General features: G+C 45.7%; 1 protein-coding gene across 1 annotated transcript in view; it reads right to left on the bottom strand.

The window, feature by feature from the left end:
- Positions 1–27,898, bottom strand: part of gon4lb (gon-4 like b) — a 76,207-nt gene that overhangs the window by 34,758 nt on the left and 13,551 nt on the right. The window contains exons 14-26 of the mRNA XM_083661451.1: positions 24,471–24,708; positions 22,735–22,821; positions 21,868–22,048; positions 15,355–15,505; positions 13,801–13,951; positions 10,929–11,045; positions 8,796–9,764; positions 6,672–6,779; positions 6,437–6,548; positions 5,989–6,146; positions 2,912–3,109; positions 1,779–1,922; positions 19–324 (exon numbers count right to left, since the gene is read on the bottom strand). Coding sequence (XP_083517577.1) covers positions 19–324; positions 1,779–1,922; positions 2,912–3,109; positions 5,989–6,146; positions 6,437–6,548; positions 6,672–6,779; positions 8,796–9,764; positions 10,929–11,045; positions 13,801–13,951; positions 15,355–15,505; positions 21,868–22,048; positions 22,735–22,821; positions 24,471–24,708 — 2,920 coding nt within the window. The remainder of the gene's footprint in view (positions 1–18; positions 325–1,778; positions 1,923–2,911; positions 3,110–5,988; positions 6,147–6,436; positions 6,549–6,671; positions 6,780–8,795; positions 9,765–10,928; positions 11,046–13,800; positions 13,952–15,354; positions 15,506–21,867; positions 22,049–22,734; positions 22,822–24,470; positions 24,709–27,898) is intronic.

The raw sequence follows: 27,898 nt of genomic DNA, 5'->3' as shown, positions 1-27,898 counted from the left end.
AAGTTAACTTCCACAAACCTTATAGTTGTCGTGGGATCCGATCTTCCTCCTACGACGTCGGCTCACCAATGGTTGGATCTTAAGCCCCTCCTCCTCTTCTTCGAGCTCTGGGAGTGTGACTTCCTCAAAGCCACTGTTAGCACCGCCCGCTGACCCCGAGCCAATGGCCTCGCCCCCATCGGACCCTCCTCCCTCATCCGGCCAATGAGCTTCTTCAAACTGTCCCGGGCGGGCTGGAGTCGGACGCAACTCGTCAAAAAACACCCAGAATTCCCCTTGGAGGTGGGTGTGTCCTTTCAGCAGGCTGGCCATCTGGGCTTTCAGCTGGCGAACAAAGAGTTAATATTCAGCTGAGGGAAACAAAGAGTTCATATTCAGCTGTTGCAAATAAAGAGTTAATATTTACTTTTCAGCTGAGGGTGTACCTCGTGGTTAGGGTTAGTTGGTGCAGTGTACCTTGTGGTTAGGGTTAGTTGGTGCAGTGTACCACCCTCGGTTAGTGTTAGTTGGTGCTGTGTGGTTAGGGTTCGTTGGTACTGTGTACCTCATGGTTAGGGTTAGTTGGTTTTGTGTACCTCGTGGTTAGGGTTAGTTGGTTCTGTGTACCTCGTGGTTAGGGTTAGTTGGTGCTGTGTACCTTGTGGTTAGGGTTAGTTGGTGCTGTGTACCTTGTGGTTAGGGTTGGTTGGTGCTGTGTACCTCATGGTTAGTGTTAGTTGGTGCTGTGTACCTCATGGTTAGTGTTAGTTGGTGCTGTGTACCTTGTGGTTAGGGTTAGTTGGTGCTGTGTACCTTGTGGTTAGGGTTAGTTGGTGCTGTGTACCTCGTGGTTAGGGTTAGTTGGTGCTGTGTACCTCGTGGTTAGGGTTAGGTGGTGCTGTGTACCTTGTGGTTAGGGTTCGTTGGTACTGTGTACCTCATGGTTAGGGTTAGTTGGTTTTGTGTACCTCATGGTTAGGGTTAGTTGGTTCTGTGTACCTCGTGGTTAGGGTTAGTTGGTGCTGTGTACCTTGTGGTTAGGGTTAGTTGGTGCTGTGTACCTTGTTGTTAGGGTTAGTTGGTGCTGTGTACCTCATGGTTAGTGTTAGTTGGTGCTGTGTACCTTGTGGTTAGGGTTAGTTGGTGCTGTACCTTGTCGTTAGGGTTAGGTGGTGCTGTGTACCTTGTGGTTAGGGTTAGTTGGTGCTGTGTACCTCATGGTTAGAGTTAGTTGGTTCTGTGTACCTCGTGGTTAGGGTTAGTTGGTGCTGTGTACCTTGTGGTTAGGGTTAGTTGGTGCTGTGTACCTCATGGTTAGAGTTAGTTGGTGCTGTGTACCTTGTGGTTAGGGTTAGTTGGTGCTGTGTACCTCGTGGTTAGAGTTAGTTGGTGCTGTGTACCTCATGGTTAGGGTTAGTTGGTGCTGTGTACCTCATGGTTAGAGTTAGTTGGTGCTGTGTACCTCGTGGTTAGGGTTAGTTGGTTCTGTGTACCTCGTGGTTAGGGTTAGTTGGTGCTGTGTACCTTGTGGTTAGGGTTAGTTGGTTCTGTGTACCTCATGGTTAGAGTTAGTTGGTGCTGTGTACCTTGTGGTTAGGGTTAGTTGGTGATGTACCTTGTGGTTAGGGTTAGTTGGTGCTGTGTACCTTGTGGTTAGGGTTAGTTGGTGCTGTGTACCTCGTGGTTAGGGTTAGTTGGTGCTGTGTACCTTGTGGTTAGGGTTAGTTGGTGCTGTACCTCGTGGTTAGGGTTAGTTGGTGCTGTACCTCGTGGTTAGAGTTAGTTGGTGCTGTGTGTACCTCGTGGATGCTGGCAGGGCTGAGGTCCAGGCCCCCCTGTAGAGCCTTGATGATCTTCTGGTAATGTGAGGGATTCTCTCCAAAGCTGATCTCCAACTGCCTCAAGAAACGGCGGCTCCGCTCGAACGCCTGCTGCTCCTCAAACTGCACAGAACCAGGCACAGAGGACGGAGGTTATCCATGTCAAATCAGCTGATCTCATAAATACTCATCAGATTCAAGCACTTTTCAATGATTTCAAAACCAAGGGAAGCGGGGTTACTTAACACTTAACATAACTTAACTTACCAGGCCCCATTCCAGCGCCTGCTCCGGCACTGTTTGACTTAACTTACCAGGCCACATTCCAGTGCTGGTGTCGGTACAATTTCTGCTCGCATTTGATTGGCTGTACGTCGGGCACGTGGTGGGATTAACGTGGGCAAAATGGCCGACATCTTTAGATTAGCTAACAAGCTAATGCTAACCTACTGATGTTATCAGACATGATAGACATTCAAAATATGAATCAGGGTTAGGGTTAGGGTCGTTAGACCCATGGGATAGACGCCATTGTGGACCCCGAGCCGAGCCCTTCCGCTAGGGCGAGCCAAATCTGTAAGCAGAGTAGATCTCTACACCTGCTCCGGCACTGCTTAACTTAACTTACCCAAATGACTTCTGTAATTTTGTGACATCACATTTGAGCCAAATTGGAAGAGATTCCGTCAAGGCGTTCCTGAGATATCGTGTTAACAAACTTGGGAATGTTGTTCGTGAGGTCACAATGACTTTGAACTTTGACCACCAAAATCGAATCAGTTCATCGTTGCGTCCAAGTCGCAGTTTGAGCCAAATTGGAAGAAATTCCGTCAAGGCGTTCCTGAGATATCGCATCAACGAACTTGGGAGTGGTGTTCTTGAGGTCACAGTGACCTTGAACGTTGACCTTTGACCACCAAAATCTAATCGGTTCATCCTTGAGTCCAAGTCGACGTTTGAGGCAAATCTGATTGAATTTCCTCAAGGCGTTCCTCAGATACTGTGGCAACAAACATCGGACATACGTACGGACAACCCGAATCCATAATGCCTCCGGCCTGGCTACCGCCAGCGGAGGCATAAAAATAGCATATTGGAGACCTTTAACTTACCAGGCCACATTCCAGCGCCTGCTCTGGGTGAAGGAAGGCAGCGAAGTCTCGGAGGAGGTCAGTGTGATCTCCCAGAATGCAGCGCAGCCTCCGAAACAAGGCGACGGCGTCGGGCCCCTCGGCCCCCCGCTCAAACTCCCTCAGCACAGACAGGTACTCCTCCTCCTTGCCTGGGACGTCCCGTAAAGCTTCACGCACCTAACACATGTTAACAACACAGCACTGTTAATACCTTCCCACACATACTTTACTTTGGCAGGCCGCCCAGGTATATCTATCTATACTATAATGACGGGATCGTCTGTCTCTCTCTCTCTGTCTCTCTGTCCTTCGCGTATCTCAAGAACCGTTGGTCGAATCGACTTCAAACTCAGGGAGTGCGCTCAGGGGGACCTGACGGAGTGCAGTGCCCTGTTTTCGTGTGATTCACGATTCATAAAAATCACTGCGTGCTTTGCTCATGGATTTTCTCTGGCGAGTAGCTTGTAGCTTTTGTGGGAAGCTACAAGCTACTTGGGTCTATAACTAGCTTAGCTACTGAAAAAGCTACTTGGTTTAAAAGTAGTGAAGCTACCACCAAGCTACTGAGAAATGTAGTTAACACATTGAGTGCCACAGCGCTTCAGTAAAATTGTCTGGAGCCTGTGCCAGATTCACTTCCATTCAGTTGAAAACAGCTATAGAATTTTTTCTATTAGGGCTATATTGACAGGGCTGGACTCTAATGAAACATTGAACACTCCTGCTTCTTCCAAAGAAGAAATTTTGTTTCTAGACAGTTCCATTATGAAATGACAGCCTCTGAAAAAAGTGCACTTTCAAGGGTTTTCTGCAGTTTTTTTTTTACTTTTCAAGATATAGTCACTTTTATGAATAGCCTACTTTTTGCACTCTAATTTCGAGCACATTCACTGACTCTGGCTGGTGTTTTCTGATGTGGTGGCGTGGTGTGGTTCTGTGCACCCCCCTCCCCCCCCCCCCCCCCCTCCACCTCTGAGCTGCGGGCTCCTCCCCACACGCACAGAGTCTGTTTTCTCACAGACTCCGTTTTTGCCCCGGACGGATCCCAGCGCGCAACAAGGAAATGCCAAACGCGACTGAACGAAAAGGTTTGGCCGTTCGGCTTTGGGTGCTGGCTTTCTGGCAGGGAATCGTGTGGAGAAACTATATGCAGATAGATAGAAGCAGAAGAGCTCAGTTGTGGGCGCGGATGCAGCTGAGCCAACTGTCCGCTGCAGACAGAGCAATCTATACGGCTCTGGCTGAAGCATGCATCGGTTTCCCCTTTGATCACGTCTTTCCCTGCTTTCTCCTGCACAAAGTAAAGGATCTGAGGTGGGTGGCGCAGCTCCCGTGTCGATGTTTAAGGTGGCGCCGTGTGATCCCTTGAAGGGATTCATGCTCACTGGCTAGGTACGACCTTAAACAGCAGAATTATGGAATAATATGAATTATGATTTTAGGACGTCCACAGACGTCCTTGGCACTCCTCGTTACATTTTTTTAGGACGTCCAGAGACGTCCTTGGCACTCAATGTGTTAAGCTATGTAGCTTCGCTACTTGTAGCAAGCTACTGCCCAACACTGCAGAATAGCGAAAATGTAATATATCCCAGATGGAAAACGGAACAGGTAATTAACGTTCGACTGAAATCAGTCTGTAGACGGAGCTCTGCCAACCATGTTTAAAGTATAAAGTACAAATATATCAGACGCCCTCTCACCCGGCTGAGGTAGCTATAATAATAATATATCAGAGGCTCTCTCACCCGGCTGAGGTAGCTATAATAATAATATATCAGATGCTCTCTCACCCGGCTGAGGTAGCTATAATAATAATATATCAGACGCCCTCTCACCCGACTGAGGTAGCTATAATAATAATATATCAGACGCTCTCTCACCCGGCTGAGGTAGCTATAATAATAATATATCAGACACCCTCTCACCCGGCTGAGGTAGCTATAATAATAATATATCAGACGCCCTCTCACCCGGCTGAGGTAGCTATAATAATAATATATAAGACGCTCTCTCACCCGGCTGAGGTAGCTATAAGAATAATATATAAGACGCTCTCTCACCCGGCGGAGGTAGCTATAATAATAATATATAAGACGCTCTCTCACCCGGCTGAGGTAGCTATAATAATAATATATCAGACGCCCTCTCACCCGGCTGAGGTAGCTATAATAATAATATATCAGACGCCCTCTCACCCGGCTGAGGTAGCTATAATAATAATATATCAGATGCCCTCTCACCCGACTGAGGTAGCTATAATAATAATATATCAGACGCCCTCTCACCCGGCTGAGGTAGCTATAATAATAATATATAAGACGCTCTCTCACCCGGCTGAGGTAGCTATAAGAATAATATATAAGACGCTCTCTCACCCGGCTGAGGTAGCTATAATAATAATATATAAGATGCTCTCTCACCCGGCTGAGGTAGCTATAATAATAATATATCAGACGCCCTCTCACCCGGCTGAGGTAGCTATAATAATAATATATCAGACGCCCTCTCACCCGGCTGAGGTAGCTATAATAATAATATATCAGATGCTCTCTCACCCGGCTGAGGTAGCTATAAGAATAATATATAAGACGCTCTCTCACCCGGCTGAGGTAGCTATAATAATAATATATCAGATGCTCTCTCACCCGGCTGAGGTAGCTATAATAATAATATATCAGATGCCCTCTCACCCGGCTGAGGTAGCTATAATAATAATATATCAGATGCCCTCTCACCCGGCTGAGGTAGCTATAATAATAATATATCAGATGCCCTCTCACCCGGCTGAGGTAGCTATAATAATAATATATCAGACGCCCTCTCACCCGGCTGAGGTAGCTATAATAATAATATATCAGATGCCCTCTCACCCGGCTGAGGTAGCTATAATAATAATATATAAGACGCTCTCTCACCCGGCTGAGGTAGCTATAATAATAATATAACAGACGCCCTCTCACCCGGCTGAGGTAGCTATAATAATAATATATCAGACGCCCTCTCACCCGGCTGAGGTAGCTATAATAATAATAATATATCAGACGCTCTCTCACCCGGCTGAGGTAGCTCTTGGCAAAGGCGGTGTCCTTGCTCTCTCTGTGGGGGTCGTTGTCCAGGATGTTATCGTCGTACAGCAGCAGCAGTTTGGTGGAGTCCTTACTGTGACGCTCCGGTTTATTCCTCCTCAGACCACCAGGGGGCCGCGCTCGCCCTTAGAGACAGAGAGAGACAGGGCGGGGGGTTGGGTAGGAGGAGAGGGGATGACAACATGGTCTGGCTCTAAAGTAGGACCATGCCAAGGTTAAATACAATATTCTCGTTAAATACTCGTTAAATACAATATTCCTGGAATGCGAGTTTAACTAACCAGTTACATGTCCTTTGCATTCTACATTAAATGAAGACATTACAGTTTATTTTATTTATTTGCCAAGTATATTAACATTTATGGGCTAGAAATTCTGCCCAGGTTACAGGCACTAGGCGGCCATTTTTCCTCACCTCTTCCCCTTCCAGGACCGCGGGCCCCTCGAGGCGTTCCCTCTTCGGAGGGTGTGTCCTCATCTCCGGTCGCCTTGGAGCTCCGCCCCTCTCCTGACTCCTCCCCCTTGGCAGGCCCCTCTTCCTCCTCCTCTCCTGACTCCTCCCCCTTGGCAGGCCCCTCCTCCTCCTCTCCTGACTCCTCCCCCTTCACAGGCTCCTCCTCCTCCTCCTCTCCCGACTCCTCCCCCTTCACAGGACCCTCCTCCTCCTCAGAGTTCTCCTCCTGGGAAGCGGGGTCGGGGGACGAGTCTGCATCACCGCGGTGCTCTGAGGCTAACCATGTCAGCTGCTTCATCGTCTCCTAGGAAACCAGGACATTGACATCACATCTCACTGCTGATGAAACATGTGATGCAAGAAATAATATTTCACATTGTGCCTTTCTCCATGAGAAACACACTATACTATAATATATGACATACCAGTGTTGTGCCTGAATGCGCTAAAAGAGCACCGGTTCTTTGAACAAGATCGGTTTTGCTGTCATTTCGCCATGCTGCTTGTGTCTCTGCTTCTCTCTTATTTTCTCTCCTCTGCTCTGCCTAGCGCGGCTGGGCTCAGACGCACAACCTGCCCTACGCATTACCACACGTACTCCCTGCATGCTCTCTCCCCCTCTCTTGTCCGCCTAACGCAGGGGTGGGCAATTATCTTTCATGGGGGGCCACATGAGAAACCCAGATTGTTGCCGGGGGCCGAACAAATATTGTCATGCCGTAACCCATGGATGGGTAACTTTGATGATAGAGAGGGCCACAAAAAATGTCCTCGCTACCAGGTTTTGCTGAGGGCTGAACGGCGCCAGCGTGTAAAATTTGGTGCATTTGAAGCCACGTTTAGAGGAATAACTCATTTTAAATTAACAGTTGTGATGTCATTATTCAGTCTTAACCACCAATATTTCATCCTTTTCTCACTCACGCCTATGTCACCACCTGCTCTCAGGGCTTGAAATTAACTTTTTTGACCACCTGCAAATATGGCTGCTAGATTTTAAAGTTACCAGCCAATTAGAATTTCCACTAGCCAAAATGTTTTTCTTGAAATAAATCAGAATATGAGTGGGTTAATTTAAGCATAAGTATCAGTAAGTGGCCCGGGATGATCAAAGCCTGTGTTGAGGGTCACACGAACAAAAATGCAGTCTTGAAGCTAAATAAATCCAAAACCAACGAGTTAATTATTTAAATTTCTAATTCAATGTAGCCTTTTAGTCATGAAGATTATTGAAAGATATTCCATATTCCAGACTGAAATGTTATAACAGAAGTGAAGTATTGGCCAGAATGACATGAACATTTGGACACTTATTCAGCGGGTATCTTGCATGTTGCGTTCAGGTGCACTGTGGGTGAAAAAAAAAAGGAAAGAAAAAAAAAAAAAAAAAATGCAATTCCTTCGCGGGCCACAGGTGGCGCCCGCGGGCCGGAGTTTGCCCATGTATGGCTCAATGCTATGTTCACACAGGGAACCTACGCCTTGCCTTGCCTTGCCTCAACCCATGCCTACGCCTGCAGACCTTGAGCTGGGCGTGAACCTATTACACGCTTTTGCGATCACACCGCACGCCTTTGCACGCTGAACCTGGAGCTGAGTCCCAAGCGCCTCTCCTCTCTCCCGACTGTCCCGACTTTTTCACGTGTGGTTCCGAATTATCATGGGTAGGTAAAATAAATCTGATATATTTAATGACGGGGACGGAGAGAAAGCCCCACGTGATAGCCACCCGTCAATGTCTCTCTCTCTCTCTGCTCAACACTGTTGTAGTAACTCCATTTTATTTTGAAATTCAGTTGACTTTGCCATTTCCCACGGATATTGTCACGTTTTTCTTTCATGGCTTGACAGAAGAAGCCTGCCTGCACGCGCCTAGTCGGCTCGAAAATAGAACTCACGCCTAAACGATAAAATCGGCAAGGCACAGGCAAGGCGTGGGTACACGCAGGGTTCACGCTCAGGCGGCCGGTGTACACAGCCTCGGTGACTAAAACGGACGCCGATTTAAAAGCGTGGGTAAAGGCAACGCATAGGCAAGGCTTGGGTGCCCGGTGTGAACTAAGCCCAACCCCTGTCCCTCCCATACCCCCCCTTCCATGTACTCCTGCATTCCTCTTTGTGTTACGTGTTTCCAGTTGTCGCTTGTCTCATGTTTGTTTCTTCATGGACTCTTTTTTTAAGCGCTATATAAAATTAATTCATTATTATTATTGTCACAATTAAGTTGACACAAGATTTACCTGTAACTCTATGATGTCATCGACATGAGTTTACCTGTAACTTTGTGATCTCATCATGATTTCATGTGATGTCATCATACCTGTAACTCTGGAACAGAGAGCACAGACTCCTCTGAGGCTGATGACATCACTTCCTCCTCATCTTCATCCTGAGTGAGGTCATCAAAGTCTTCCTCCTCCTCTTCCTCCCTGTCCCCGTCTTTCTCTCCATCTTCATCCCTCTCTCCCCCGCTTTCTCTCTCTCCTCCGCTCTCTCTCTCTCCCCCGTTCTCCCTCTCTCCTCTGCTTTCTCTCTCTCCACCGCTCTCTCTCTCTCCCCCACGCTCTCTCTCTCCTCCTCCGCTCTCTCTCTCTCCCCCACTATCCTCTCCACTCTCTCCTCCGTTACACAAGATGACTCCCGGGACACTCTGGTTCCTCTCCTCTCTTCCTGGATGAGACGGTGGGCTCTCCTCTCTGCCCCCTGCTGGAGGAGACAGTGGGCTCAGAGTTGATGTTGATGGTAAACTCTCCAACTCCTCCATCAGCTCTTCTTCTTCCTCCTTCATTGTCTGCTCCTCTTTCCCAACCCACCTCCCCTCTTCTCCTCTCCTCTCCTTCTCTCCCTCCATCGTTACCTCCACCTGGCCTGCTTGGCTGGGGGCGGAGCCTCTCTGTACCTGAGCTGTCCAGGTCATCTGGACCAGGAGCATGCTCTTGTCTGCGGGGGAGGGTGGGGAGGGTGAGGGCATCGTCCCATGGGCGGGGGAGAGTGGGGTCCTGTGGACCGGGTCATCGGGGGTCTCGGCTAATAGAGTGACAGCTTGTGGTGGGGTGGGTCCAGGCGCAAAGTTAGGGCAGTCAAATGGCCGACTGTCTGCCGGAGTTTTGGCCAGCGGAGGCAGAGAGGCAGTGTGGGCCAGCGTGAAGCGGTTGGGTTTCTGTGGTTGCTTTGGTCTGGAGGGCAGAGAGGGGTTGAGGCTCAGGGAACAGTTTGCAGGTAGGGAGGGGGGGTAAGAGGGGAGCCGGGTAGAGGCCAGCCTAGTCTTCTGGATCATCTGCTGACTCTTCTGGAGATGAAAAAGATCAACACAACCATGAGAATCCCATCCAGCAGCATCTACTGTCAGTCTGTAGTCTGTCAATGTCCCCAAGCCCCTAACCCTGTGCTGTAAGAAATACAATTTAACATTGTGCTTTTCTCCACGAGGAACACATACTCTCTTTCTTTCTTTGTCTCAGAGTAGAGAGCTTTTTACTGTAAGTTCATATCTTGGCCTAGTATCTGATTCCATACTTTGTTGACCACAGCACCACTTTTGAATTTTAGACATCACACTTAGTAAAATGTTGGAAAGAATATGCTGAATTATGTGTCAGACTGGTCTCGACCTCTACTCAGATTCTCTCATTTGGTGACCATAGCGCTAGATATGCCCTGTCCATTTGCCGTTACCCTGAGGCACCGAGGGGGCTGGAAAATTTGGGGCACTTTTGGCATTTTGGGACTGGAAGGTTCTATGCACATGGTACTGGTACCTCTGCACTCAGGGAGAGGCGGACTTTGGATACGTCACATTTTCAGAGTGTTGGCACCGACTTGGTACCGAAGTATCGGTTCTTGTGACATCCCTTCAGTGTCTGTATGCGGGTGTGTAAAGCCCAATTTATGCTTCGTCTGCCGACACTTTTGAAACGGTCGCCGACAGAAATGAGGACTTGAGTCGACACTTTCAAGTGTCTGCGAGCAGTGTCTGCTACCTGGTGAAATGTCTAGTGTCGCTGACTACGTCATAGTATCGCGCAAGTCTGATTGGCTATATAGACGGCACGCGTTTGACTTCCTTGTTTTGGTTTTCACTCGATTGAAATGAATGAACGTGTCCCCGCTATTTTTATCAGCCTGTCCTTGATCTATGACTTCGTGAAAATCACAAAGAACATTGTGCATTTCCCAGAGAGAGAGAGGAGGTGAGTTGTGTGTCGTTTATATGCGGCTGCAGTCAAGTACGTTACATCTTGCCTCCGATGTGGTTTCACTGTGCGTTCCCTCTCTTCTCTTGGCTGTCAGCATTTAATAGCGTTCGAGTGTCACGTGACCGTTAAACAGAAGCGAACATTCACTGAAGTATAAATGCAACACCATGAGCGACACTTTCTTTTTCGTCTGCGACCATGTGCTGAGCGACACTTTCTAATAAGTATAAATTAAGCTTAAGAGTGAGGCTGGACACCTTGAGCCAGGTTGGCATGGCAGATGTGTCTCTGTCCACCGGAGGGAGCCGTTCTGCCGGCAGGACTCTGCTGCAGGACAGCGGCATCGCAGGGACGACTCGCCTCTGACAGAACAGCTGCAAAATGAATTAATTAATTATCACACATGAAGAAAACGGCAAGCATTCAATACCACATATGAAGAAGAAGGACAAGCATTCAATACCACATATGAAGAAGAAGGACAAGCATTCAATACCACATATGAAGAAGAAGGACAAGCATTCAATACCACATATGAAGAAGAAGGACAAGCATTCAATACCACATATGAAGAAGAAGGACAAGCATTCAATACCACATATGAAGAAGAAGGACAAGCATTCAATACCACATATGAAGAAGAAGGACAAGCATTCAATACCACATATGAAGAAGAAGGACAAGCATTAACGCTGCTTTACAGTTAGAACAGTAACACCTGAAATATGGTTCTCTAAGCTCATTTCTAGCTGGAAGATTATTATGACTATTGACTTCCTGTTGCGGATAGACAAACATGTTTGTATCTGTATGTGCTGTTTTGGGTTAATGCCCTTGACAAAATCCCCCCCGCATCTAAATTGATAAGTTATTTCTTATTTAGACTTATTTAGGCCTTATTAGTCTTGAGAAGAACTGTAGCCTAGGCATTGAACATGTCATTTCAAAGCAGCGGCAATGTCCTTTACACTTTAATTTGTTTATTCATGTAGGCTACATGTTGTTGTTTTAATGTTTCAAGGGTGAAATAAAAAATAGGCTAAGAGCCTAATTTAAAAAAGAAATGTGTCTCATTCAGACTCCATTATCCCAATGTCGAATTGCCGCAATTGACTGTTAATGTGGTAAAAAAAATCACTGATCTAAAAAATAAAATAAAAGACTATTATTCGTATTGGACAGTCAAATCCGAGTCCACTGGCTTGTAAAGACAGAGCAATGAAGTGTTAACTGTTGTAGAGACACAGTGATGAGGTGTTAACTGTTGTAGAGACAGAGTGATTAAGTGTTAACTGTTGTAGAGACAGAGTGATGAAGTGTTAACTGTTGTAGAGACAGAGTGATGAAGTGTTAACTGTTGTAGAGACAGAGTGATGAGGTGTTAACTGTTGTAGAGACAGAGTGATGAAGTGTTAACTGTTGTAGAGACAGAGTGATGAGGTGTTAACTGTTGTAGAGACAGAGTGATGAAGTGTTAACTGTTGTAGAGACAGAGTGATGAGGTGTTAACTGTTGTAGAGACAGAGTGATGAAGTGTTAACTGTTGTAGAGACACAGTGATGAGGTGTTAACTAGAGGTCGACCGATATTGCTTTTTCAATGGCCGATGCCGATGCCGATCTTTAGAGAGCAGGGCGGCCGATGGCCGATATATAATGCCGATTATTATTATTTTTTTCATTCGATAAAATACGATTAAAATAAACTCCTCAAAAAAAGTTTGGAAACGTTATTTTGCTCGATTATTTCTCCCCTTTAATATTACCAATTGGTATTGTATTTTATATAGTTGGAAAGCCTGATTAGTCACCTTTACAACGGGGTACAACTTGTAAGGATTGTGCATTCGTGGAATGAGAAACACACAGCTAAACATGTGGGTAGCGCCCCCAAAAAATGTGCAATATTCTTCTGTTGGTATTTTTTTTTAAAGAAATCTAGTAGCCTAGATTTCCGTTATCCATTCATGCACATTGAAAATCGAATATAACATTATACTGTAGGCCTACATCTAATATAAGATGTTATCTTAGCCAGTACAGTAACATGTTTTTGATTATTCTTTTTATTAAATAGAAAAATACATTGGGTTATGCAGTATAGATTTCAGTAGTGACTGGTAGGCTATAGCGAGAGAGCAGTATGTCAGAGAACTCATTCATGCACTGTTCTATACATTAACAACAATAATAATAATAATAATGTAACTGTTTAGATTTGCTGTCATTTGATGGGAGAAGTGTGTTTGCAGAAGATGGTGGTGACTGAGGAAACGTAACGTTACAGTAGGCTCATGGGTGCATGAGAAGACTCACATTCAGTGGCGGACTGCATAATCGGGCACGTCGGACAAATGCCCGGTGGCCTGGCCTGGCCTGGCCTGGCCTGGCCTGGCCTGGCCTGCCAAAAAAAAAAAAAACTTTTTTTTTTTTTTTGCAGGCCGATGCCGATTAATTAAAAATGCCAATAATCGGCCCCAATTAATCGGCCGGCCGATTAATCGGTCGACCTCTAGTGTTAACTGTTGTAGAGACAGAGTGATGAAGTGTTAACTGTTGTAGAGACAGAGTGATGAGGTGTTAACTGTTGTAGAGACAGAGTGATGAAGTGTTAACTGTTGTAGAGACAGAGTGATGAGGTGTTAACTGTTGTAGAGACAGAGTGATGAAGTGTTAACTGTTGTAGAGACACAGTGATGAGGTGTTAACTGTTGTAGAGACAGAGTGATGAAGTGTTAACTGTTGTAGAGACACAGTGATTAGGTGTTAACTGTTGTAGAGACACAGTGATGAGGTGTTAACTAGAGACAGAGTGATGAAGTGTTAACTGTTGTAGAGACAGAGTGATGAAGTGTTAACTGTTGTAGAGACACAGTGATTAGGTGTTAACTGTTGTAGAGACACAGTGATTAGGTGTTAACTGTTGTAGAGACACAGTGATTAGGTGTTAACTGTTGTAGAGACACAGTGATGAGGTGTTAACTAGAGACAGAGTGATGAAGTGTTAACTGTTGTAGAGACAGAGTGATGAGGTGTTAACTGTTGTAGAGACAGAGTGATGACGTGTTAACTGTTGTAGAGACAGAGTGATGAGGTGTTAACTGTTGTGGAGACTGAGTGAGAGCCAGACCTTGATGATGTTGTCCTGCGGACTTCTAAGACCACACATCAGAGTAATGTGTTTTCGGAGGTCGTGATGTTTCTTGCAGACCAGGTAGGAGCTGAGAAGCTGGACAGGGAGGGCGGTCTCCTCAAAGTGCTTCAGCCCCAACACTATGAGACTGCAGAGAGAGAGAGAGAGAGAGAGGCCGTCAAGCTGGTCACCAAGCATGGACATCCGTGTATCCGTCACTTCTGCTACTTCATAGAAACAAACAAGTTGAATTCACTTGAACACATTGGACTCACAATGGGTTGAAAATAGGAAGGCATGTGTAGTTTTTTCTTTCTTGAAATTGTTACAACAAAGGGTACAAACACCATCCCGCCGGGAAACTGGAGGCCATCTGATGAAGTGACACCTCACTAATGGCTCATTTCCACCACATTTTACAGCCCTGCACAGCTCGTCACCACTCGGCTCTACTCGTTTCGACCCGATGGATGTTTTGCTTCCACCGCTGCTCGATCTGCCCCCGCCCACACCTGGTCGTCATAGCGACCACATATCTGCCCTCCGCCCATAACCGAAGTACGCTATAACATCCATACACAGAACTTTTAAATGTTTATGAAATACTGGTGCCTCTAAATGACCTACAGTGTACATGGGCAAATGTGACAATCGGCCAGGAGAATGGATATCACTTTGTTGTTAGTCAAACTCACATGCATGCACTGCGCGAGGGACGGGGGTTGCGCTACAGGGAGAAGTGAAGCCTCTACCCCGGCGGCCTCTCACCAGGCAAGACCGCGGCTTCACTAAAGCCCCGCCTGCGGCCTAGCGGAGTCGACGCTGCACACAACTACAAGGGCTTCCTGAGGAGCGGACTTTTTTTTCTCTCAAAACAATTGAAAACCACCGTCATGTTAAAGCTGAGCAAGGAGATCGATTTTATTTCACCAGAGCCGAAGGCAGCAACACAAAAGACTGATGGAAATAACATAACAGAAGAGAAGGTAAGCCCCACTAAACTGGTATGCAGCATTGACAGTCAGTAGATAGAGTAAACATGATTCTGCCTGACCAATCAGTCGTCTACAGTGTTTTCACGTCACGGTATGGTACCGGGTCCACAGCGCTAGAACCTCAACAAAGCAGGGACGAAAACTAGCACGACTCAACCCCGACTCAACCCGGGCTGTCCACGTTTTTTTGATCGGTGGAAGGGGACAAAAAAGCGAGACGAGCTGGGCGGGGCCGCGTTGATACCAGCGTTGGAAATGGGCCATAAGCGTTACCTCAACGACTGACTTGACTATCTGTCTGTCTGTCCGTCTGTCTGACCGACTCACTGACTGTCTGACTCACTGATTGTCTGACTGACTGCATGACCTGAATCTGCCATGTCTGTTGCCCTGTGTCATGGCGAAACAAAAATAAAACGGTGTCAGTGGACAAGTAATGCATTCGGTTTACGCCTGACGACCGTGGGAAGCCTAGCGTATATGCAGTGTTCCTCATACTGACACAAAATACAAGGTGGTCAGTGAATATGTGCGCGGCCATGTGTGTTAGTAGTACCAGTCCTCTCCAGTGGTGTACAGGGTGCGGGGGTTGGGGGGCTGTACTTTGGGGTCCAGGCTGCAAACAGGAAGTAGCTCAGGACAGGCGAAGAGCCGCCTGGTGGCAAACAGCCAGGCTAAGTCTGCTGGCAGCACGGGGTAGGCACAACCTACACACACACACACACACACACACACACACAGTTTTGAGGAGGCAAGTTCAGTTACTTTAAAAAATATTTACTAGATTACGGAGTTTGACAGAGGTCTGCTGTCAAATTGATCAATTAACACCATCAAGGTTGGTTGGTGAGCACTGGTTCTTTCTGGTTCTTTTTTTTTATACATGGTCTGGGTGAATGAATACTAAATTGTGATTGGCAGCAAGGTGTTCCAATTAATTCCTGATAACAACCACACATCAGCTCTCACGGTGGAGAGTTGATGACTGAAAGAGCCAATTAGATAACGAGGGATGATTAGGTGGCCGTGATGGAAAGAGGGCGTGTGTGGGAATTTAACCAGGGCACCAGGTGTTACACCCCCCAGGCACCAGGTGTTACACCCCCCAGGCACCAGGTGTTACACCCCCCAGGCACCGGGGTTACACCACCCAGGCACCAGGTGTTACACCCCCCAGGCACCAGGTGTTACACCCCCCAGGCACCAGTTGTTACACCCCCCAGGCACCAGTTGTTACACCCCCCAGGCACCAGGTGTTACACCCCCCAGGCACCAGGTGTGTTGGAGAAAAATATAAGTTCCATGCCATTTCCTAATCAATATTTCCTAATCAATAAGCTATAGGCCTATTTGCATAATTATGCTATAAGTTCCATTCCATTTGACACATAGACTCACACTGACATCTCACCCAGCCCCATAGAGAGGACTTCTCCTCTTTGCTGAAACCTTGGGCAGTGCATCGTGTCCAATAACAACGGATAACAGTTTCCCTGTAGACTCAAGTGGACGCACACACATTTCCAAGTCAAGTCATCACCCCCTCCTCTCTGCTCCTCCTCTTCCTACAGTATAAAGCGTATGTCAAATTGTGACATCGGGGCTGAATATTTGACTCTGTATGACATATCAGAATTGTGTACATTGAGGTTCAGCCCTCTGTCAATATACATGTATTGCAGAGAATGTAAGCTATTAAATATACTTTTATGGTAAATCTTCCTGGACTCAAGGCTCAATTAATTTGGTATTAGATAAGCTGTGATATACATTTACATATACATTTAAGCGGATGTATAGAATTCTATTCTCTATCAATTGGCGTGTCACGAACAGGATATCTACGAGAGCGGGTAAGTCTGAATTAATTTCATAATTCATTACTGAGCTGTCGTCTGATATCTAAAAGAATCTGAAATGTTTGCATATTGTGGGTGTGTCAAAATGACATTGTATATAACTGTAAATATGTATAACCTAAGTTAGTATCTTGTGGGTTTTTTGAGACAAGGGGGGGAAGCCTCAATGTAAATAATAAAGATGACCTCAGGACCATTAAAAACTCACTCGGCGGGGTGTAGATTGGCATAGCCGACACACTGTTCTTTATTGCGCACTGGCCAACATCGGCCAGAGAAACAAGCACCGAGTGAGCCTGAGAAGTGTTCTTTATAGGTTGACATAATTATAGATGGCCAGAAGGCGACACACTATGTTTTAGTCGACATAGTAGTGGAGGCCACACGTTATTGGGTAACCAGTTCGAATATATAAGGAACAAGTCTGAAAGAACCCCACGACATACTAAATAAAACCAAAAGATCTCCCCATAACATACCACTCACTCGAGGGGTGTGTGTAGCCCCATGGCGCGCTGGCTAGGATCGGCCAGAGATATTGAGCACCGAGCGAGACTGGGAAGCAATCATAGTTGTCTAACCAATATGGTTGAGATGTTTTTGAAATACCTACAATGTGTAACAAGCATGTAACAAACAAACAAACAAAAATAAGCAGCTGTTTCACTGTAAAACAAAACAATTTCTTAAGAAGCCTATTTTAAAGGAGTTGAACAGGAGGTTTGCAGAAAGTGTATTTTAGCCAATCCCAAAATACAGAATCAATTGTCGATTGAACAAATTGATCTGTCACCAAGTTTGTAAATTCCAGATACCCCACACACGGACGGAACTGGTCAACAGGAGAACAACCGTCCCTCTGTCACCAGAGACCCCACATCGACTAAAAGGTAAAGTGTTGAAAATTACTTTACACACACGGACACTATCAGAGATCACAAGTAAGTGATAAACAAAATACGTAGTTCTCTCTCTTAGTTCTCTCTCTCTCTAAAATACAGGTTTATTACTTTAGGTCAGTTTACTTCCAGAGTTTTGCCTTCACCTGAGAGGTCAGTTTACCTCCAGAGTTTTGAGTTCACCTGAGATGTGTGTTTTACCTCCAGAGTTTTGAGTTGACCTGAGATGTGTGTTTTACCTCCAGAGTTTTGAGTTCACCTGAGATGTGTGTTTTACCTCCAGAGTTTTGAGTTGACCTGAGATGTGTGTTTACCTCCAGAGTTTTTCCTGAGAGGTCAGTTTACCTAATCAGTGCTTTGCCTTCTACTAGAGAGAGAGAGAGAGAGAGAGAGAGAGACACGCAACAAATAGATAAGACATTAGGCCTGCTCAATTGTCTTTTTCATACTGTAAGGAAGCCATCTGTTTGCTCTCTGAGAATGGACACTGAAAAAGGGCCTTGTAGAAGGCCAGAATGTCAAGGAGCCAGAGAGACAATTAGACAGCTTGGGATTGTTATCAAACAATATGAGAGAGATAAGCATTTGACTGGGCCCGTAAAATTAGACACCGCACCAGGTGTACCCCAAAAGCATAAACGTCGTAGCGATAGATGCCGTGCATGTGGGAAACGTGGACACTGGGCTTACGAGTGTCGAAACAAGCCCCAGGTTCAATTCCCAGCCTTTGAGCAAACAACAGTGAGCCAGCCACCGCCTTTTCTGGTTGGAGAGATCGGCCCTGAGTCACAGGTTTAAAACCCCACAGTATTATTCATTATGAAATTGAATGTCGAAACAAGCCCCAGGTTCAATCCCCAAAACTTTGAGCACACAGATGCTGTGATCAGATCAACATGGGTAGAAAAAAAATGTTTTGGAATATAACAGGCTGAAAGAATTTGTTTATCTTCCCTCAGAACAACTTAGCCAAAACATTAGCCTAGCGAAAACAATTTGGAATACGACGCCAAGCTAGTCTATGGCGACACCTCCAGGCTGATTGTGTTAACACACCCTGAGAGAGCAAAGTGATTGAATGTTTTGTTTGTTATGAATCAATAGAGTGAAGTAAGCTCTGCATTATTTAAAGTGCAGTAAGCAAATTTGAATAGTAATAAATAGACTGTTGATTATTATTTTGAAAATAAATCCTAATAGAATGTGTTGTGTAGGATGAAGACTTCCTGTGTACGATAATCTGAATCTGAAGTATTTTCTTAAACAGAAAAATGCACATTTATCAACCACCAATTGGGTGGATGAGAAATCAAATTAAGTGGGCATACCAACATTTAACTTTTGGTATGTTTTCAACACATAAGCAAAATTTACACTTACCGTAAGTACGGGTGAGATGTTTTCAAAAGTATCTATAGATAAGACAATGACCTCGGAGGACAGACAGTCCTGAGTTTGCGTTTGGAGCATGTGAACAATGTTGGCCCTCACTGTTTTATCTAGTGGGGTCTTGCCATCCCCAAAATCACTCAAGTGAACTGCCTGGGGTCTAGCCCGCCCCCCCCATGTAAAGCCCTCACCAACAGCACTTTCTGGGGTCACCCTCCGCCCCATTGCACATTGCCACAAGTCCACAAGGTCAATTCATTGCCACTCTGTAAGCTGTGAATGCCCACTCAGGAGTCATCTTGTTTACGAGGTCCATTGCAAACAAATTATAAAATAAACAATTGAATATGTACTCACAGAGTATCTCAAAACATTATCTGCCGTATGTACGTACTTGTTGTACTAATAACTTGTAATGAAGTTATTTTGTCTAAAATACAGGCACATTGTGAAATCTAATGTTTATAGTTACAGGTTGTACGTCACAGAAAACCTTCAACACCAGCACAAATCTGTACTTTGAGTACTGTGCTCCCTAGCCTAGTAAACTACTAGAGAGAGTACGTTTAACTGTGCTCACTAGAGTAAAGAAAATTCTTTCTATTTTCAATATTAAATAAAATTAAGTGTTTTAAAGTATCATTTTAAGAATAATCAGTTATATGATACTGTGATTATGTTTTAATGAATATGATTAATCAATGTTATGAATGTTTTGCATTTTAGAAAGTTTCAGTTCATTATTCCAAACAAACCAATATTAAAGTAAACTAGAAATAGAATTTTATTCTAATAAAATAGTTCCCAAAAAGAAATTAAACCACTGCATGGAGATGGGCTATTAAATAGTTTTTAATAACAACAATTACAACAACAGCACCAGGAACAAACAAATAAATACATTCTAGAGTCATCACATGAATGATGAGAAAATATTGTTCCTGTTGTGAATACTTTGAAAATATTTTACTTAAAGACATGATTCCTTTTACAGGAAGGTTTGAATAAAGTGAAGCTGGAAAGATTATATATATATACATACTGTATGTAAGAAGCTTCTTTTACAAAAGTGAAAAGATTTAAGTGTGATTTGGAACACACTGAATATTAAGTTCAATGCATTATAATGATATTAGACTATTTGCATTGAACCATATAGAGTTAAGATTAGTAGGCCCACTCATATATATTATAGCCGCAGTGGTGATGTAATTTTGTCATTATATCACTAAAATCTGTTTTTCTCTTCCAATAGATAATGGAGATGCTGTGATAATGAGCTGAGACTGCGCTGGACTGCATATTGATCAAAATTCTGTTTTCTTTCAAGTGTTTAATGTTTCCTATGTTTTCAAAACCCCCCCTGCCCAGCCCTGGCCCACAAGTACAGATACAAGCATTATATTGAATAGTGAACTTAAATTTTGTAATTATTATTGTTATAGTTGATGAACATAACAATTGGGTGGATTGTTGGAGAAAAATATAAGTTCCATGCCATTTCCTAATCAATATTTCCTAATCAATAAGCTATAGGCCTATTTGCATAATTATGCTATAAGTTCCATTCCATTTGACACATAGACTCACACTGACATCTCACCCAGCCCCATAGAGAGGACTTCTCCTCTTTGCTGAAACCTTGGGCAGTGCATCGTGTCCAATAACAACGGATAACAGTTTCCCTGTAGACTCAAGTGGACGCACACACATTTCCAAGTCAAGTCATCACCCCCTCCTCTCTGCTCCTCCTCTTCCTACAGTATAAAGCGTATGTCAAATTGTGACATCGGGGCTGAATATTTGACTCTGTATGACATATCAGAATTGTGTACATTGAGGTTCAGCCCTCTGTCAATATACATGTATTGCAGAGAATGTAAGCTATTAAATATACTTTTATGGTAAATCTTCCTGGACTCAAGGCTCAATTAATTTGGTATTAGATAAGCTGTGATATACATTTACATATACATTTAAGCGGATGTATAGAATTCTATTCTCTATCAAGGTGTTACACCCCCCAGGCACCAGGTGTTACACCCCCCAGGCACCAGTTGTTACACCCCCCAGGCACCAGGTGTTACACCCCCCAGGCACCAGTTGTTACACCCCCCAGGCACCAGGTGTTACACCCCCCAGGCACCAGGTGTTACACCCCCCAGGCACCAGTTGTTACACCCCCCAGGCACCAGGTGTTACACCCCCCAGGCACCAGTTGTTACACCCCCCAGGCACCAGTTGTTACACCCCCCAGGCACCAGGTGTTACACCCCCCAGGCACCAGGTGTTACACCCCCCAGGCACCAGGTGTTACTCCCCCCAGGCACCAGGTGTTACACCCCCCAGGCACCGGGGTTACTCCCCCCAGGCACCGGGTGTTACACCCCCCAGGCACCAGGTGTTACACCCCCCAGGCACCGGGGTTACTTCCCCCCCCCCTTTCTTTTCCTTTGGCAAGTGACCTTGGTATAAGCAGGATAATGCCTTTCCTGTTCTGTCCATCATCAGGATTTAATGGACTCCACGGAGGCAACCGTCCGACATGCAGCCTCCCTGATAATGGGCACGTCTTCATGCATTATTCCTTACTGAATTTATTGTTATCCCTTTATTATTATTTATTATTATTATCATCCCTTACTAAATGTATTGTTATCCCTTTATTATTCATCATTATCACTTACTAAATTTATTGTTATCCCATTATTATTCTTTATTATTATCATCATTATCCCTGACTAAATGTAATGTCATATTGATAAGGCCATAAACTTTGTACTATGTTTTGTACTATGTTGTAAACGGAGTCCACAGCACAAGAATTTCACATGTGATACTTGTACCATGGAGTGACAATGAAAATCTTGAATCTTGAATCTTGAATCTTGAAAATGAGCAGGAAGATGTTAGACTCCTCACTTTTTTTAGCTGCAAACATGGTGGGGAGCCAGCGCCGCCCTGCAGCAGGAGGAGAAGGAGGAGTCTCCCCTCTCTCCTGGACCTCCTGCAGGAGATCCAGCGCCTCCTGGAGGTTCCAGGACCTGAAGCTGCTCCTCAAGAACATCTTCTCCTGATTACTGGATAACTGCTGCAGCTCCCCCTGGAGGATAGCGGAGGAGAGGAGAGTAGATAGGAAAGGAGAGAAGAGAAGAGCAGAGGAGAGAGATTAGTCCTATCTGCAGTCTATATGGAGTGTCTCCTGTAACACATGATTAGGGGGCACGGTGGCTCAGTGGTAGAGCTGTCGCCTCTCAGTCAGAAGGTCCTGAGTTCGATTCTCGCCTGGGACACTGTGGGCGCTGTGGTTGTGTTCCCCCCCATATCTTCAGTGCCTACTGCCCAGGTGGGGTATCTCGTCGTAAGGGCCTTTCTGTCTGTGTGGAGTTTGCATGTTCTCCCCGTGCGCCCCCAGGGGGGTTCCTCCGTATATAACCCCCCCCCATTAAAAACATGCAGAAGATCAGATCGTCATCGTCATCCGACCAGTGACGACAACATCCGAAGTCGGTCCCCGGGCGCTGTACGAGAAAAAGCGACCACTGCTCCTGGCCTGCCCCCCGGAGGAAAGGACAAAGCCAGGATGGGTTAAATGCAGAGGACAAATTTCACCGGCCACCGTCAGCATGTGTGTGTTGTGGCCCTCCGTGCATGTGTTGATTGTAATCGTGTGACAATAAAGACGGGCTTGTCCGTCTGAAATCATGTTTTTTTTTTTTTTTTTTTTTTAGTCCTATCTGCGGTCCTATCTGCAAAGCAGAGTTAAGTCAAGTCAAGTCACAGACTGACCAGGTACTGTCTGGTGATGCTCGCCTCGTGCTTCAGGGCGTCAACACGCCGGCTCAGCAGGTGAACCTGGGTCAGGAGCTGGACATGCTGAGACAGACAGAGACACACAGAGAGAGAGAAAAACAAAAGCCGTTTTCCCACATGCGTACCGGAAAATTACCTGTAAGTCAATATCGGACATTTCCCTTCACACCTCTCCTCTGGCATGTGGGAATCTATCAGCGAAATTGCCTGTATGGGGGGGGGGGGGGAGGGGGGGGCGGCACTGCAGAGCGGGTGGGGAGTGACGTGTCGGCAAAACTCCGAATGGTGAAATAAGTTTGCGAAATAAGTTTAATGTGCGCTAATGATTAGATTATGCCCGCTGGAACATTAAGCAACGTGTGTACACCTCGCCCATGAGAGTGTCGCGCAGAATATGAAGATAGACTAAACCGGGGACAGATCATGATTGATGATTATGTACCTCTGCGCTGCTGCGTGAGACTAGAGCCGTCTGGAAGCGAGAGAGACCAGGAGGGAATTTATTTTGGGAAGATGCTCTGAACAATTTTGACGACGTGGAATGGAAGCGTCATTTTCGCATGTCCCGGTATTAGGCTACGTGCTGAGTCTGGTCCGACCCGCACGCAAGATCACCCGGTGGCGAAAACCACTGGAAGCGCGTTTGCGACTGGCAATAGTCCTTTGGTGGTACGCAACACCAGGGGAATATCGAACAATCAGCTGTGTATTTGGTGTTGGACTGTCTACTGTGTGCATTGCAACCTGGTCCACGAAGTCACAGCCCACTGATAGCGGAAAATGCCTTCGGAAATCAGCAAGCTGACATACTGCTCTTATTAGGCTATCACAAGATCATTTCGCCAGTTTGCTTTAATGTGCGCGAATGATTAGATTATGCCCGCTGGAACATTAAGCAACGTGTGTAGGCTACTCCTCGCCCATGATTGAAGGACCGCTGTCGCGGAAAATGACCTGAACCGTTTCCACTTGCGTCCCCTTAAGACCATACCGCTCTTGTGACTAGCACGAAACTGGTGAAATGTCGGGGACGACGGGGTCGCGCTTATACCGGCACGGCGCCTTTCTCACATGCAGGCATTAGACCACGTACCGGTCATTTTGCGGTACAAAGCGCATGTGGGAAAAGGGCTAAAGAGAGAGACAGAGACAGAGAGGGGGGGGGGGGAGGTTTTAGTTACACATCCAACGTGTTTTGTCCAAACCATCTACAAAACCCTGACTAGTATCAGGTTGGTGTGAATTGGCTCCTATTCATAGCTTTCAAGGGGTGTTACGTGCTGCCGGGAACGCCCACCTGACGGTCAAAAAAAAAAACTTGTTCATTCCACTGCCCGCCGAGTCGACTAGTTTCTCAGTCACGCTGTGTTTGTTCAGCCAAAATGCCGATTACCTGTTGTGCTATCGGTTGCACTAACCGACGAGGAGACACGCCTGGCTTGTGCTTTTACAGAATCCCGTCGGAGAAAGAAAACTCAGAAAGGAGGAGGTTGTGGATTTGTGCGATTAGACGTGGTTCAGTCGCTGGGGAGGGCAAATGGCTTTTTTTCTACCATCAAAGTACACGCGTCTTTGCGGCCAACATTTCATCAAAGGTAAGCTCAAGTAACGTTAACGGGGTATTTTAATCATTATTGTAACGTTACATTATTGTAATGATATATGATGTCTTGTGGGTGGGGCCTGATGTTTCATGGGCTGGGCCTGTGTACCTGTTGGACCTGCTGCTGCAGCTGGAGCTTCTGGGCGTGGTCTAAGATGAGGGCGGGGCTTCTCCGGCCTGGCAGTAGCAGCGTGGGGGCGGGGGCCTCGGGCTGCGGGACGGGGTTGTTGTCATGGTGATGATGAGTGGGCGTGTCCTGCAGGGCCCTCCTCTGCTGCAGAGCCTCGTACTGTTGTCGAACTGCACGCCGACGCTCCGTTAGCATGCTAGCTAGCGGGGCTTCAAAACTAGGGGAAGCAAGTATAGGACAAAAAACACTCAAATACAGAGAACGTTGTAGACAAGCCACTACCAAGCAGTTATGGTCATGGTCATGGCGCTAACATGGCCGACAGCCGCCATACCCTACTCTAGTACTACCACAGCATAGTCATGGCTCCAACCCCTAACCCTAACCCAGAACACCTGCACAGGAGAGGCCCGGGAAGAGCCAGTGAACTGGCCTGCTGCAGCAGCAAAGAGGGAATGGGAGATGTTTGATCACGAGGTGGACCAGGTGCTGGAAGCAGTGAGACGTGGGGAAGAAGGTCAAGGCCACATCTTCAATCATATGGAGCAATGTTTCCCAGAGATGGCAGAAGTGGACACTGTATCTAGAGCAACATTTTTCTCACATAAAGTAAGGGAAGGGCCACACATTGGAAAGCATACATGCCAACATGCGGGAGTCTCCCTATTTTTAACCCTCTCCCCACGCTGTTATTGGTAGTTTTGGGGGGTTGTTTTGTTTTTCTTTGAAGACGTTGGGGGCCGGATTGAGATGGTCCAGGGGCCGGGTCGGGCCCTGGGGCCGCATTTTGCCCATGTATGATCTCAGTGGTCCCCAACCACCGGGCCGCGGACCGGTACCGGGCCGCAACACATTTGGTACCGGGCCGCCCTAACCCTACAAGCTAGCATATTACCGTATTTCTTCTAATACCCGCCGGGCCGCTATCTGCCACCGGGGCTCCTTTAACTGCCGGGGGTCTGACCCGATTTAGCATAATAAGCGCCGGTCTCGATTAAACGCCGGGGCGTTTATTAAGTTTTTTATTTTTTTTCCATTGCGGTGTTTTTGTGTTGCGCTCAGACTGGTCACTTACGGTAATGTTGTGTTTGTTTTGGCGGAAGTCAGTCATGTTCAGAGATTGTACTTTCCCCCCGTCAGACAGTTTTATATTTGGTTTATACATAACCCACATGTTTTAAGTATGCATACCGCATTGTTTGATGCTATGGATTGTACGACAGGAGTACGGATGTGTAGACAACGTGTTAGACTGGAGACGCTGTCTGGACGGGAGCAGTGGGCAACTTACGTTTACGTAATGTTACTATTGTGCCTTGTAAAAGTGCATTTCTCTCAGCGGAACAGCGATCATAAATGCAGTATGGATTAAACCCATTATACCGGACATGTATTTGGTAAGTTTGCTTGTTTGTCTAGTGCTGCAGTGCTGCTTGGTTAGCGTTAGCATGGCAGCTAAAGTTAGCGTTCAATACAATAACGTTGCTATTCTTTCCAATGAAACAGAAACAACTGAATGTGTGAGCAGTAGGCTAATGTTACTTGCTTAAAATACTGTATGGCTGTTTGGCAGAGGGAGAAGAGGAGAGCAATGAACCAATACCGTAACGTAGTTGGATGATGATGATGATGAAGGCTATTTCAGTTGTTTTTATTATTCATTCCAGTCCGTTGTACAATACTAGGCATGTTCAAAACTGCCTGTACCTACCCTCTTGTGTGTACTAAGTACTATCTCACTGCTTTAAATAAGCAATTTGATACTTTCCGTTTTTGCTGAACAGGAATTATGTACAAAAAAAATAATCACCTGAGTGATTGAGTCTGTGCAAAACAAAATAAACGCCTCATTCTATCTGCCGCCGGGTCTCCTTTAACCGCCGGGGGTCTGGGTTGATTTAGCATAATAAACGCCCGGGCCTTTATTAGAAGAAATACGGTATGCTAGACAATTTTCAAAATCCTTAAGCCAAGGATACACTAGACAACTTTCAAAATCCGCAAGAGATTATGAAAAGACTGGGAATATACACTAACCCACAGGTTCCTTCCTGCAGATTTGTTTTAATGATCTGATGAGCATCTAGACTGGCTTTTGTAAAGAAGTCATCTGGGCAGATAACACCAGTGACATCACTCATCTGGGCAGATAACACCAGTGACATCACTCAGCCAGCAAAAAAACAAACATCACGGATAGGGTTGTCCCGATCCGATCACGTGATCGGAAATCGGGGCCGATCACGTGACTGCAGACTCGATCCGGACTCGGACATTATGACCCGATCATATGTCCGAGTCATTATTTTTATCCGATTTTTTATATATGGGCTATTGGTGATTCAAAATAAATTAGAATAAAATTAGTATTACTACCACCGTTTACAGAGTCAGACCTTGTCTGTGTCAAACGACACTCAGCCAGACAGCCTCACAAAAACACCGCACCGCATGCGCAGAGAGCACGCCAGTTTGTTTTGAAGCTGAGCCGCGCTGCCGCTATCATGTCTGCTGTGTGGAAATATTTCAAAGTGAACGACGAGAACGACAGTGAAAAGGCGAAAAAGATCACAGAAAAGATAGCCGAGATGATAGCAATGAGTGACCAGCCACTCTCTCTGGTAGACGACCCGGGTTTTATCATGCTTATGGAGTAGCCTACATGGAACCACGATACGACATGCCCTCTCGACACTATATCACTGAAAAGGCTCTGCCAGCGCTCCAGAAAAAGATAAGCGACAAGCTGCTTGTCCTATTGAAAGACGTGCCTGATGTCGCGTTTACCACAGATATTTGGAGTTCGTCTGTGTTTTCATGGCCCTTCTAAGCCTCACTGCGCAATGGATCAACTCCAGTTTTGTTTTAAGCCGTGCGACTTTGCATGCACAGGAATTTCGTGGATCCCACACAGCAGAGCGCATCCAGCAGGCGATGGAGAGGATGCTGAACAACTGGGGAATAGACAAGAACCGAGTCCATATCATTTTGCGCGATAACGCTGCAAATATGAAGAAAGCCATGCTGGATATGGGAGTACAGAGTGTGGGCTGTGTAGCGCACACATTACAACTTGTCGTGCACGAGGGCCTGCTTTCCCAGCGCAGCGTCACAGACACACACTGATATTGCACTAAGTTCTAATGTTGCACTAGTTCTAATGTGAAGAATATTTTTTCTATTCTGACTTGAAAATCTTTAAGCTTTAAGTGCTCAGTTTACAATACACTGCACTGCTTGAATATTGGCTCATTTGTTTTATTTGATATTTTTATTTATTTATTTTTTATTTTAATGCCTGACTGGCATTTTAAGTTAAGCTGCTGTTTGTTTTAACACTAGACTATTGAGTCTGTGATGTTGCACTAAGTTCTAATGTTGCACTAGTTCTAATGTGAAGAATAATT

This window comes from Poromitra crassiceps, assembly GCF_964638095.1.
Source record: "Poromitra crassiceps genome assembly, chromosome: 26".
In the NCBI taxonomy this organism is placed as follows: Eukaryota; Metazoa; Chordata; class Actinopteri; order Beryciformes; family Melamphaidae; genus Poromitra; species Poromitra crassiceps.
This window is presented reverse-complemented; position numbering and strand designations above follow the sequence as displayed.